This window comes from Asterias rubens, chromosome 14 (assembly GCF_902459465.1).
Source record: "Asterias rubens chromosome 14, eAstRub1.3, whole genome shotgun sequence".
NCBI classification, from domain to species: domain Eukaryota; kingdom Metazoa; phylum Echinodermata; class Asteroidea; order Forcipulatida; family Asteriidae; genus Asterias; species Asterias rubens.
The window spans coordinates 5,577,370-5,592,038 of record NC_047075.1 but is presented as its reverse complement, the minus strand read 5'-3'; the positions used below and the strand labels follow the sequence as shown (position 1 = coordinate 5,592,038).

The following is a 14,669-nucleotide window of genomic DNA, read 5'->3' as shown; positions in this document are numbered from 1 at the left end:
CAGGCTGAGGGATGCAACGGGTAACTAATGACTGGGAAATGGTTACTAATGACTGGGAAATGGTTACCCATACTGACCTGTTCCTTGCAGGCTGAGGGATGCAATGGGTAACTAATGATTGGGAAATGGTTACCAATGACTAGGTAATGGTTACTAATGACCGACCTGTTCCTTGCAGGCTGAGGGATGCAACGGGTAACTAATGACTGGGAAATGGTTACTAATGACTTGGAAATGGTTACCCATACTGACCTGTTCCTTGCAGGCTGAGGGATGCAATGGGTAACTAATGATTGGGAAATGGTTACCAATGACTAGGTAATGGTTACTAATGACTGACTTTTTACTTTGAAGGCCGAGGGTGCAATGGTTAACTATTGACTGGGAAATGGTTACCGAGACTGACCTTTCCTTGCAGGCTGAGGGTGCAATGGGTAACTTATGACTGGGAAATGGTTACTAATGACTGGGAAATGGTTCCCCATACTGACCTGTTCCTTGCAGGCTGAGGGATGCAATGGGTAACTAATGACCAAGAAATGGTTACTAATGACTAGGAAATGGTTTCCCATACTGACCTGTTCCTTGCAGGCTGAGGGATGCCACGGGTAACTAATGACTGGGAAATGGTTACTAATGGCTGGGAAATGGTTACTAATAACTGACCTGTTCCTTGCAGGCTGAGGGATGCAACGGGTAACTAATGACTGGGAAATGGTTACTAATGACTGGGAAATGGTTACCCATACTGACCTGTTCCTTGCAGGCTGAGGGATGCAATGGGTAACTAATGATTGGGAAATGGTTACCAATGACTAGGTAATGGTTACTAATGACCGACTTTTTCCTTTGAAGGCTGAGGGTGCAATGGTTAACTATTGACTGGGAAATGGTTACCGAGACTGACCTGTTCCTTGCAGGCTGAGGGTGCAATGGGTAACTTATGACTGGGAAATGGTTACTAATGACTTGGAAATGGTTCCCCATACTGACCTGTTCCTTGCAGGCTGAGGGATGCAATGGGTAACTAATGACCAAGAAATGGTTACTAATGACTAGGAAATGGTTTCCCACACTGACCTGTTCCTTGCAGGCTGAGGGATGCAACGGGTAACTAATGACTGGGAAATGGTTACTAAGGACTGGCAAATGGTTACCCATACTGACCTGTTCCTTGCAGGCTGAGGGATGCAATGGGTAACTAATGACTGGGAAATGAAGGGCTCTCCATGGAGGTTGCATCTTCTTCAACTTTAAGCAGTCATTCAACCAGTTTGCTGTCACACATCGTTTGCCATCTTTTATTGCCTGTTTGATAAAACAACCATTCTCCATAAGTAAGATTGATATAATACTGATACAAACTATTCACTTACATTAATATAAACAATAATTCTTACATCATGATCGTTGATCAGTGTGTAATTGTTAATAAAGATAAGAGTAGTTCAAATATTTACCCAGCATTTTAATTCAATTCAGATGTAAATTGAACATCATCTTTGTAATTATATTTACTTTCCAATTGATTCCTACAAAGTGTATCTTTCTCCTTAACTTTAGGTACTTTCCCCACTTGATCATAACATATAAAGTCTTGTGGATAAACTTCTCTTCATTGGATGGAACAGTAAATGTTTGATCTAATCTTTAACATGGTTCACTTCAGAACCAATGCCCAGTTGCATAGAGCTGCTTAAACACAAGTGGTAACTCGGCATGAACTAATTATGCCCACCAGAATAAGGTTACCAGCCAAAATACAATGTTACGTGAAAAATTAAGACTGGTGTCCTGCTCCTTAATGCTTAGCAGAATTCTTGAGCAATATTTCCAGCATAAGCACCTCTTTCAAACTGGGCTCTGGTCGATGCTTCATACCTGACTAATCAGACTCTACTAGGAAATGTATATGATGAAGTAATGTACAATGTATACTGACCAGACTAAAGACCTCACTGCGTTGAGTATTACACAGTACACTAGTAAGACTCTCATAGGAAATGTATGTAATGATGAAGTAATGTACAATGTATACTGACCAGACTAAAGACCTCACTGCGTTGAGTATTACACAGTACACAAGTAAGACTCTCATAGGAAATGTATGTAATGATGAAGTAATGTACAATGTATACTGACCAGACTAAAGACCTCACTGTGTTGTGTATTACACAGTACATTAGTAAGACTCTCATAGGAAATGTATGTAATGATGAAGTAATGTACAATGTATACTGACCAGACTAAAGACCTCACTACGTTGTGTATCACACAGTACATGAGTGATGCGATCAGAATAGCAGTCATCCACAATGCCTCCATGTTCACTAATGACCTGCAGATAAAGCAAGTATAATGCAATCATTAAACTCAGCATTCATGTCATAGCACTCTCCCAGCAAAGTGTGTCTCTTGTCAGTCGATATTATACAAATACAACATGGCCACTGAGGGAACTACGTCAACAACACCAAGGGAGCTCATATCGACTGTACACCCAAAATAAACTAGGAACATTATATGTTTTACTATACTTCATACATCCCTACTCAGTTAACGGAACAAAATTGTTGGAGCAAGGGGAAATAATGACTGTGAAATAAAATGCACCAGGATAAGTTTGTTCATGTATTGGATGTCGCTAGAGCAATGTACGCGCATGCGTACAACACTTTCACGGATGTAAAGGACATGACTAGTAGACTTTCGCCAGAGGTTGCCAAGGTGACAGTTTACTTGTCATGCATATAAGTGCGTGATTACTCGCGCACACGCTTGGTAGACAGCAAAGATAGCAACTGGCATGTGATGTTGAATTCAATCTGTTTTAGGTATAGTTATTATATTTTTAACACACCTCTTGCTTGTTCTGTATTCTGGTTGGCTGAAACACGGTCACGTGGGGTTAACTAATATTATAGTCTAGTGCACAAGATTTTCGCAACCGTGAACTAGAGGCATGTCAAAAAATAGCGCGCACGTGAATTTCGAGGGAAATGGTTCCCGAAGCGAGCAATAAACTTTTTTAAGGGGATATTTTGTGGGTGTTCAAATACATGAAAGTATGGTACTTGTTTCATCGTAGTGGATGTTCAAATATACAAGGCGCTTAATAAAATTCATCATATGAAGCTAAAGAAGTAGTCCTGGCTATAAAGTACAATGTAGCACATGTATATGTAGTTAAAAAGCAGGACTGTTCTTTTCAGAACTCCTAAATTCTGAAAATCTACGCTAGTAGAATATAAAGCAAGAAAAAGTTCTCGAAAGGACATTATTTACACATACATGGTGTTACCGCAAACCAAATATTTATTTATAAAACTACTTCATATTATAAGTGCAGACCAACAGCCTAATGATTGTTTTGATTGGCTCTGCTTGCACTGTGCGTTGATACTTGCCTTCCTCCATGTTGCAATGTATGGAGGTCCCAATAGCTGCGGGTATTCAATAATAAGGAATATACAACCCAGTAAACAGTTCTCACTAGCCACTGTAAAGAAAGAAAACAACATGTTATTACATTATTAGCTGCATGTAAAAACTTCAAATAAGTTACAGGCACGATGATTGCGAGTCTTTGTTTTAGTTGATGGTAGCTAAGGGCAACCTTTCTCATCAATATTGCTGCAAGGTGATTCAGGAAAACTAGACCAGCTCTACAATATATTTGGCTAATAAATTGCAAGATCAGAAGCATTTTTTGTCTCTGTTGTATTCTAACACAATGTTACCTTAAAAAAGTATTATGGTGAAATGCATTTGTTAAAAAGTGCAATGTCAAAATAGAAGTTATTAATAAACCCCATTAACTCAAGGCCTGATACTTCATAGACTCAACAGAGGGCATTGCCTCCATGCCCCCTGGTCATTGCCTCCAAGCCCCCCTGGTCATTGCCTCCATGCCCCCTGGTCATTGCCTCCAAGCCCCCTGGTCATTGCCTCCATGCCCCCTGGTCATTGCCTCATGCCCCCTGGTCATTGCCTCCATGCCCCTGGTCATTGCCTCCATGCCCACTGGTCATTGCCTCCATGCCCCCTGGTCATTGCCTCCATGCCCACTGGTCATTGCCTCCATGCCCCCTGGTCATTGCCTCCATGCCCCCTGGTCATTGCCTCCATGCCCCCTGGTCATTGCCTTAGTACCCTTCAAATGCTCCAATACGGGTGTCCTTTAACAAGGAGAAATGCCTTGGTGCCCTTTCAAAGACGAAGTGCACAGATCTGAAACTCACATGTATATGTTGGATCATGACCGTAGTATGTCTTATGTTCAGCTTGCTGCATTCCTGCATTCATAATCTCATGACGTGTTTGTTGTTGGGATGCCATTCCAGCAATAGCACTCAGTACTTGGGACATTTGTCTACGGTCACCAGTTGGAGAAGCACCAGGCATGTATGCATCTACACCATTAGTAATATTACGTAATGTCCTTGGTAATGACGTACTGAGAGGGCTACTGTTTTCTGTAATGGTACTACTACTACTAGGACTAGCCGTGCCAACACGCCGGTCATGGCTGCGCTTGTCTTTCTTCTTATCTTTGTGACTTTTATCTTTATCTTTGTTCTTTTTCTTCTTTTTCTTTTTGTCTTTCTTATGTTTATGAACATGATGTGAGACTGATGGAACATTCATGGTTGGTGGCATTGGTGGTAGTTCTTGTTGCCATGGTGCTTTCATCTTGAAAACGGCTTTCATTGCTTGCTTCTGCGGAGTACCGTGTGTCAGTAATATTCCAGGTGCATCATGGGATTTAATATCTTCTTCTTGTGATGTAATAATGGATTGACTATCATCGCCTTCCAGCGTTGTGGAGTCAGCTTCCATGGCAACCTCTGAGTCTGTTTCAGTTGCTTTGCTTAAGAGTAGATTTGGATGGTATATTTGAGTGTGCAGCAGTTTCTTAGCATTGATGGATTCAACAATCCAATCTGGAGTGATGATCTGAATAATATCTTGATGTTGGAGAGCACAGTCATACTTGGCCTACAAGAAACAATCAATAATCATAAAACTCATCAGTAATGGCTCAAGTAGTGTCATTATCAATAAAGATTTCAATCCTACCTATTTGCTAAAATGACACAATAGACCCCTTGCATGTGATGTCACAAGCTAAAAAGCGCCCTCACTGGGGTCAGAAAGCGCCCTTATTGGGGTTGAAGGAGGCAAATGATTGGAAAATAGCCATGTCATGTGCGCGTGAGCTCAGCGTCCCTGTACCAATTTGCGTTATAAATGCATGCAAAGGGTCTTTTATAACCCTCTGTAGTTTATAATGTACATGCAGAGAGACAAATTGCAGCATATATGAGTTTGGTTTTAGCTGGCAAGTGTGTTGCGCAAAGCTCTGATACAGCCTGGGATCTTGGACTCTTCTTCATAAGGGAACCTTTTCTTGTCTGACTTGATCCCTTGTCCAGATATTGCACAAAAACCCTCCATACATGTTCTTAATAATATTGAAGTCTTATATAGTGCACGTACATATCTACCAACAAGGTACTCAAGTCGCTTAATGTATACATTTATACAGAAAGATGAAATGAAGTGAAGGTTTAGTGAAGTTATGAATTCTGAGACCCTATCATGTAGCACCTTATAAGGGTTTACAAGGTACTACGGCGCATTCAGCAGCCACAGCCAGGAACACCGGGGCGGACCCCTTTTCGATATGTGCACTGGGTTCTCTTTTACATGTGTTACACAACACATGGGACCAACGGCTTTACGTCCCATCCGAAGGACGAAGCAATGGTTAAGTGTCTTGTTTAAGTGTCACGACTGGGGGATTGGAACCCACACTCTGCTGATCAGAAACACAAGAGTTTGAATTCAGTGCTCTTAATTGCTCGGCCATGACACTTCCCCTTTAATGAGGAAATCTTAACTTCACATGTCTGTATTTAGAATGTCCGAGGGTGTGTATCTTACTGTTCTGTATTTAGAATGACTAAATGGGTGGTTCATACTTAATGCAAAGTGAATTTGAACGTCACATGGCTGTGTTTGCAGAGAATGGTTGGCAGGAGTTTGAACACAGTTCAACTGTTGTGGATTATTCTTTGTGAATTTGTGACGTCAAACTTTGTATGGCATTCGCAGGAAGTGTGAACCAGGCTTTACATGACTATATGGTTTTAGTTGCAGCCTTACCCCCTCTGTGTTGGGAATGACTAAATGGGTGCATTGTTTGGTGAGATTTAGCTGGCAGGATCCACCAAAGAACGTAACCATGGCCCATAATGCAACTCGGTCACTCTCACACATCTGTAAAAAAGAAACGAAAACAATATAATGACAGCAATGGTTTAAAGGCACTGGACACTATTGGTAATTACTAAAAAGTATGTGTTTTTACTTGGTAACCGCAATGGAGAGCTGCTGAAACGGCTCCTTCTGAAGTAACATAGTTTTTGAGAAAGAGGTAATTTCCATTCAAACAATAAAAGACTTCAGGCCTGAAGCCTTTTGGATGCCTAATAAAGGCATCCAAAAGCACATAATTTGTCCAAAAAGGGTGTTTTTTTCTTTCTTTATTCTCTTGTAACTTCAATGACCAATTGAGTCCAAATTTTCACAGGTTTGTTATTTTGTGCATAATGTTGTGATACTCCAAGTGAGGATACTCTTCTCTGACAATTACCAGTGTCCAGTGCCTTTAAAATCGTCCACTAACTTTTTTCACAAACAAGAATTTGACTACCATTAAAATCAAAGTAAAGCATTGTAAGGTGCAAAATAAAGTTTCAGTGTCTCTACAACAAGCAAATGTTCAAAGGCTTTTTGATTTTACAAAAAGGTGTCAATAAAACCTACACATTTAAATCATAAACAAAATTTGTTTTTTAAGAGAGTTTCGCTACTCATCAATGTGGAGGGTGCCTCTCACTAGGCATATCGGTTGATAATGACCAGCTGGAGCTCTGTTTATAACTGGTTGTCTTGGTGCAAGGCGTTTCCAGTTAACAAACGATGCGGGCGCTGTCGGTTAGTTGGCCACGCTGTGTGTGAAAGGAAAACAAGAACGCCTTGCACCAAGACTATACGCGCACGAACGGATCCAGAACCTGTGATCAGTCATAACAATGCACCACACGGACGTACAGAGCTGAAGCACGTTGGAAACGGATAAGTTTGACAGAGTTTCTCACTTTATTACACCTTTAAAGGCATTTATGCATGGGAATAAAAGAATAGTGAAAACCTTGCAGGGTCGGTGCCGAGGCTCGGGCCTTTATCGCACGGCAACGACCCTGCCAGTTTTAATCGGCTGTTTAAGAACTTGTCGCTACCCTTTTTTATTCCCTTATTTTAGTTCATATTAAAACTCAAAAGAGCAAACACCAAACACTTTGCTCATCAAATCCACATTATCTCATTATCCACATTGCCACATATCTCTGACCCATCTCTGCTAAAGTGTGTTCACTCTTGTCGAGAAGTAAAATTCACTAGTCATCCAGGCCTCTCACTAGTCATCCAGGCCTCTCACTAGTCATCCAGGCCTCTCACTAGTCATCCAGGCCTCTCACTAGTCATCCAGGCCTCTCACTAGTCATCCAGGCCTCTCACTAGTCATCCAGGCCTCTCACTAGTCATCCAGGCCTCTCACTAGTCATCCAGGCCTCTCACTAGTCATCCAGGCCTCTCACTAGGCATCCAGGCCTCTCACTAGTCATCCAGGCCTCTCACTAGTCATCCAGGCCTCTCACTAGTCATCCAGGCCTCTCACTAGTCATCCAGGCCTCTCACTAGTCATCCAGGCCTCTCACTAGTCATCCAGGCCTCTCACTAGTCATCCAGGCCTCTCACTAGTCATCCAGGCCTCTCACTAGTCATCCAGGCCTGTCACTAGTCATCCAGGCCTCTCACTAGTCATCCAGGCCTCTCACTAGGCATCCAGGCCTCTCACTAGGCATCCAGGCCTCTCACTAGTCATCCAGGCCTCTCACTAGTCATCCAGGCCTCTCACTAGTCATCCAGGCCTCTCACCAGTCATCCAGGCCTCTCACTAGTCATCCAGGCCTCTCACTAGTCATCCAGGCCTCTCACTAGTCATCCAGGCCTAATGTCATGCACAATATGTCACACCAATGGGCATGCTACTTGTATCTGACATAAAGGTCAATGCGATAAACATTGGTACAGTGTTGCATTGAACGTATTTGAATTATCCAACAAACCTGTGAGAAGCATGCAACAACATTGGTGAAAAGTTGATTCTTTTCCGGCAAAAAAGCCTTTGTTGGTAGAAGAACTCTGCAATGTATTGACATCTCAACCCACAATGCCTAGCAAGTAAATAACAAAAAGCAAATACTGAATGAAGTAATGTGACTTTGAATTCAATGTTTTAAAAGCAAGCATGATTAGGTCATGGGAAAAGGTTAGCAACATTTCTACAATGGCTGACATACATGTCCATTTTCAAGAGACTTTTCAGTACATTTAATCATAACTTTTTCTTCCCAAAACAAACCTCAGAATTCAGATAAAATGCCTGGTTTTATACAACTGATTGGAAAAGTCGTACACGTTCCAATACTCACTTGAAAGGGAAAATAAAATGTTAAAATTTACCTAAAAGACCAGGACGTTTCTTTTAATTTAAAGGCCAATGAACTCTCAACTGAAAGCTGCTGGGTCGTGAAACACTCTTTGCCATAAAATTTAATCTGTTTGTGAATATTGATGGTTCACAAAATATACAGATTTCAGATTGTTTCCATGTTCTTAACCTCTAAAAGTTTTAACAACATTATTGTGTTGCTTTGCCTTTAAAGTGTTTGAAACCGTTTGTTAAGAAATCATGGTTAGAAAGATGTTTTAGAGGTAGAATACAATGATCAATACAAATATGCCTTGAAATTGCACGTTTGCACTTTTTTTTAAGTCATTGCACTTTTTTAAGTCGTGAACTAACACATTTGTTTTTTTTGAGGCATTTTGTATGGGTCATTACATTCTTCTTTTAAAATACCTTCCTAACCATTATTCATGTGTGCCTTTCATGTCTAACGGTTTAAAACGCATCTAGACCAACTCGCCTGATCAAAGGCAATGTGGCTCGGTGACCAGGACCACAAACAAGTTTGAGCTAAGCCTTTGCCATTGGACGTTATTATCAAAATATCACTCTGCTGATTAATAAATTGTTGTTTTTAATTTGAAGATATCGAAATACAATCTATCTGGACCAACTGGCCCAATCCAAGGCAATGTGTCCCTTTAATGAGATCCTATATGAATGACTTACTGAAACAACAGGAAGATCAAACAGATCTCTAGCCTCACTGATCTCAGGATGTTCATCATCATCGGCAATCACATGAGATACTCGATCAGTAAGATAAGATTCCTGACTAGCTCCACCATCCATAAGTAGCTTCTCAATCTATAGAGAAAAACACAACAAGGTCATATGCAAGGCAATGTTTAGTGGACTCCTTTTTTAATGTGCGTTGTGTCGACCGATCGTTGAACAAAGATTTCAATGCAAAGTCTTAAAAATCGATCCTCAAATCACAAGTCCATAAAAATGGTTGTTGCAGTAAAACTAATGTAATGAGTAAGCATGAGATCACTGTTAATATATTCATGAGACTATCAGTGTTCTACACACAAGGGTTTATGGAGGGCAAGCGTGCCTCCAAAAATTTAAGGTCGCCCTGCTGAACAATTTGCCGCCCTGCAAAATTGTAGTCAAATTCGTGTTGGCATTGTAAAGAACCTTTATACCCAGGACATCAGTGCACTGACTGACGTCCTACCAGGGCTAACATTCATAATGCTTTTTTTGCTTTTTTTGTTGCGTTCGGTCACACTAAATACCGACAACTCACGACCCCTCACAACAACAATTTTTTAAATACACTTATAACAGAACATTTGAACATAATTTAACCGTTAAATATGTGAACAAGAGTCATGCATCTAAATCACTTTCAAACTGTTGAAAAAATTGTATTTTTAACTTTAAAAAAGTGTTTTTTACCCCAAATTTAGTAACAAACGGAAATATTCTCCAAGTGGTCTTTCGACGTACTTTTTTCTTTTGGTTTTAGCTGCTGTTTTTTCTCTCTTGTTAGTAACTAAGCCGCCACTCTGGAATTCAAAGTTAGAAGGGGAGATTTAAACATCAAATTTTTTTACACTCCATGAGAGGCGCATAAAATGGAAAATAATCATCTTGCATATATTGTATCACCCCTGCGATGTAATGAAATCGTCCAAGTGCGTTGAAAGACAACATGGCGGATATTTCTGTTCGTTACTAAATTCGGGTAAAAACACTTTTTTTTCAACTCAAAATAATTTTTTTTCAACAGCATGACTCTTGTGCATTTATTTAACGGTTGACTTACAACGTATGTTCAAATGTTCTGTTAAAGTGCATTTACTATTGTTGTCATGAGTTGATGTGAGTTGTCGGTATTTAGTGCGACCCGTTGCTTTAAATTAAAAATACTTCTTTAAAAAATGCAATTTTCTGCTCAGTACTCACTGTTGCTTTTCTGTCGCATCGCACATATTCAATAAAATACCAACCAATGAAAGGTTTGAAAACATAAGCTGTCGCTCTAGCCTAGGTTGGACTCCTCCGTTGCAGACAAGCGACGGAGTCCAGGCTGGGTATAAAGGTCCCGTACCATTGCGAACAAAATTCAAAAATCTGTTAAAAACATTTCTACCTAACTCTGACCCGAGTCTGAACTCTTACTCACATGTTCCTTGTAGTTGGAAATCCAAGCTCGCATTGTTTTAAATTGCTGAATTTTCTCCTTTGGTGTTAACATTTTGTGAAAAGAAAATCGAAATTGGCGTTTTCCGATCCCACGTCGTGCACTAACTTCCGTGTAAACACTTTCTTGCACAGATCACTGGCAGCCTGCTATTTGCAGCCAAATCGCTGTCAACTTGCGTCAACCAAACACTAAAGCAGATGGATAATAGTCAGCGAGCAATTTACACAAAGCGCAGAACTATGCGATACCAGCATTGATGTCTTGTGCCAAGACTCCATGTGCTGGAAGCATATTTTTTCCCAGGACAAACGAGGCCACTTTTTACCATAAATTAGCACATGCTAACCGTCCCAAGAAAAAAAAATATACGTGCGCAGGAAAGTGCCCTCTGTTGTCCGCACATGTACAAAGAAGCACTGTGAACAAACAAGATGGCGGCAGACGCCTTTGCTGCTTATAATTTTTTTTTTTCACAAGAAAAAAAACCTTGATTTTTGCAACCGAAATTCAACCTGAAACTTATAAAAATTCTATTTGAGCTGAAATATTTCAGTTTTATGCCTCCTGGATTTTAAAATGTATATTTGAGGAGTTGAAGGCGAGTTAACGGCACCTACCCAGTTGACGGCGAATAGCGGCAAGATAATGCACTGTACTCAAAGCCATGCGCACTTGGGCTCACACTATCAATTGGTACACGATGATCACATCCCCAGTGCAGAACTTCGACATATTTTCAGAAATAATTTCTTCCATTTGTTAGCTGTGAACTCGTTGAGAATTTAGTGAGGGACACTATGAATATATGAACGGAATTTCAGCTTCTCACATCAGGTAAAAAATAAAGAAAATTGTAGTCAACTTTGTGTTCGCATTGTAAGGAACCTTTATACCCAGGACGTCAGTGCAGTGGCACTGACTGACATCCTACCAGGGCTAGCTGTCGCTCCAATGTTGTATTTTTGTACACGCATTATTAGCAAATTATGTAAACAGTGGATTATCTCTTGCAACAGAAAAACAAAACTTTTAATATTTTAACACATGATCACGATGAAGTGTAAGCATGGTACATGTAAGGGTCATTGTAAAAAGGTTGGATAGATAGATGATTTTAAAAAAAATCACTTAGTTTTTGATTGTGAACAATTTTCCTGTTTATCCTACTGAAAACACGGTGACTGCTCTTTATTCCGACATCCCTATGTTCCGACACCCCTATGTTCTGACACCCCTATGTTCTGACACCCCTATGTTCCGACAACTCAACCTAAAATCCGACATCCCTATGTTCCGACACCCCTATGTTCCGACAACTCAACCTAAAATCCGACACCCCTATGTTCCGACACCCCTATATTCCGACACCCCTATGTTCTGACACCCATTTATTCCGACAACCCAAACACCCCTATGTTCCGACACCCCTATGTTCCGAGAACCTGCACCAACGTTTTGTGTTAGAAATTTTTCAAGAAAAACAGTGTGGGTATAATTTATATGAAAAGTGTTACTCTGCAACTTTGGTTTAGTAAGAAGGGCTGAGTAAATGGGGGGGGGGGGGTAGGACTTGATTATTTGTTATTATTAATTGTTAACATAATTATTATTACTTTTATTATTATTTTTTTTTTGGAGGGGGGGGGCAAATTAAAGAAATTACACATCTGCGCAATAAATGCAGGGGAGACTTATTTTTATAAATTGAAGGCTCATGTCACGGACACGCATCTAACAAAGAAAATTGTAAAGCACCAAATTCATGTGTGATTCAATTATCTCAATTTGATTCAATCACTTTAAAAAAAAGAATTGACAAAATTCAACTTATGAATGTTCAAACGGTAAAAGTTTCCGTATAGCGCCACCACTTTTGCATTCGAAATAAAATAATATAGTATCGTAGCGTCATACGTTATCGACCCTCATATGTTTTCGGTCCCCAACTTTGATTCCCGTTTACCGCGAAATTGTGCAAGATGCACCGGTGACAGAAGCTATGCAGTTTACTCACGGTCTGTATTTTCATCAGGCTTAATCATGCTGAGAATAAAGTTTCCTGTCGTTGGTTATGCTCAAACATTTATAAAATGATTGATTTTTGGTACTAATCACTAGTGCATTATTATGCCAACATTCAAATGAGTCAAAGAAACATCATCCAACCTCGAAAGTTCAAAACAAAATTACTATCTGCTAGATTGAGTTTCATTCTGCTTTAGTCACTAGATGGATCACGTGAGGTGGTAACTATTTGGGATTCTATGGTGTGCAAATGTGGGGAAAATATTAAAATATTTTAAGTGAAAATGACAACAATTTTTAAAATTTATTTACTGCATAACTGTTATAAATTCCGATAAGCATAATAAATATTAAGTCTACATTAAAGAGAAAATATCATAGATTGGTTTCTTATCTCCTGAAACCAAACATTACTGGTCTGAAATGGGGGAAAACGGATTGTTATGAAGTGTGTGTGTTTCAAGGGGGTGGGGTGTTTTACTTTCATGCCTTATGATATCTCTGGATTCTTATAGTAGCCATAATGCCTTAGGACAAAAATGTAATTAAATTTGTTAAGTACTTATTGAATAATATTTTTGATTTATTTTGCACGCCATACTAGCTTCTGAATATTAAATGGATAACTTTCCGTATGGCGCCACCACTTTTTCACTCATTTTTACAAAAAGGGATATATCAATCAGGTAAATAAGTTCCTATATTATTTTATATCGAATGAAAAAGTGGTGGCGCCATACGGAAACTTTTCCTATTCAATAAAATACCAACCAATGAAAGGTGTGAAAACATATGACGTTGCTCTAATGTCGTGCATGCATAAGCACTGTTAATAGCGACTGTCTCTCGCTCGCAATGTACAACCAAAACTTTAAAAATTTCAACACACCATGAAGTGAAAGTGTTATTGTTAAAAAATGGGATAGATGATTTGAAAAAAAAAAAATTTTTTGATAGTGAACAATTTTCCTGTTATCCTACTGAAAACACATGACACCAGGGTATCTAATTTACCTGATTGATATATCCTTTTTAAGTTTTTTGTAAAAATTAGTGAAAAAGTGGTGGCGCTATACGGAAAGTTATCCGTTCAAACTGTAATACAACTTGTGTTTTTGTTATTGGTCAACAGAGTACAAATGTGCAATATAACTTGTCGGTCGGAACATAGGCGTGTCGGAACATAGTCATCGTGTGTTGGAATATAGCCTATCATAGGGGTGTCGGAACATAGGTCATAGGGGTGTCGGTATATAGGTTCAGTTGTCAGAACATAGGGGTGTCGGAATATAGGGGTGTCGGAATATAGGGGTGTCGGAATATAGGGGTGTCGGAATATAGGTGTGTAACCGAAAACACATGACACCAGGATAGTGTATTTAGTTAGTACACTTCACAGTACGAAAATAAAAATGATAAAAATACCGAAAACCGGAAACCTACCGAATCATTTACTGTCCCAATTACATAAAATTTCACATCTTTGAAAATCTTGTCCACTGTCTTGGCATCCCCCGAACCGTCTTCCTCAGTAGCCATAATTAATACAACAGTTCTAGCGACGGATCGGTGGTTTTAGGAGGCGTTTTCTTCCCACTTTTCAGCAACACTATCTTCGTTTCCCGCGGCTTTGTTGTTCACATAGCATTACACTGAGAGCATGGAGACGTGTACGGTTATGGTACAAAACAAGTCATTAACGTTTGGGTTTCTGACTTGATTGAAGAGTGCGTTGACCCATAACACCGCGCTAAAGCAAGCTAGCCGCGTTTCTGGCCCGATTTTTTTAGCCAACAACCCATTCGCTAGAAAAGAAACCATGCAGTACGGGGAGGAGCGGAGGGGAGGGGGCGTTCCCGAAATTATTTTGGGTGTAAAAGGTTC

At 39.9% G+C, this 14,669-nt stretch overlaps 1 protein-coding gene across 2 annotated transcripts in view; it reads right to left on the bottom strand.

The window, feature by feature from the left end:
- LOC117299290 (PAX-interacting protein 1-like) overlaps positions 1 to 14,412 on the bottom strand; it is a 37,741-nt gene extending 23,329 nt beyond the window's left edge. For both annotated transcript variants that reach the window (XM_033782781.1, XM_033782782.1), the window contains exons 1-8: positions 14,229 to 14,412; positions 9,272 to 9,409; positions 8,199 to 8,306; positions 6,169 to 6,282; positions 4,242 to 4,998; positions 3,408 to 3,499; positions 2,243 to 2,338; positions 1,168 to 1,308 (exon numbers count right to left, since the gene is read on the bottom strand). In XM_033782781.1, the coding sequence (XP_033638672.1) occupies positions 1,168 to 1,308; positions 2,243 to 2,338; positions 3,408 to 3,499; positions 4,242 to 4,998; positions 6,169 to 6,282; positions 8,199 to 8,306; positions 9,272 to 9,409; positions 14,229 to 14,324 (1,542 nt within the window). In that variant the 5' untranslated portion in view covers positions 14,325 to 14,412. The remainder of the gene's footprint in view (positions 1 to 1,167; positions 1,309 to 2,242; positions 2,339 to 3,407; positions 3,500 to 4,241; positions 4,999 to 6,168; positions 6,283 to 8,198; positions 8,307 to 9,271; positions 9,410 to 14,228) is intronic.
- Between the last annotated feature and the right edge of the window lie 257 nt (positions 14,413 to 14,669).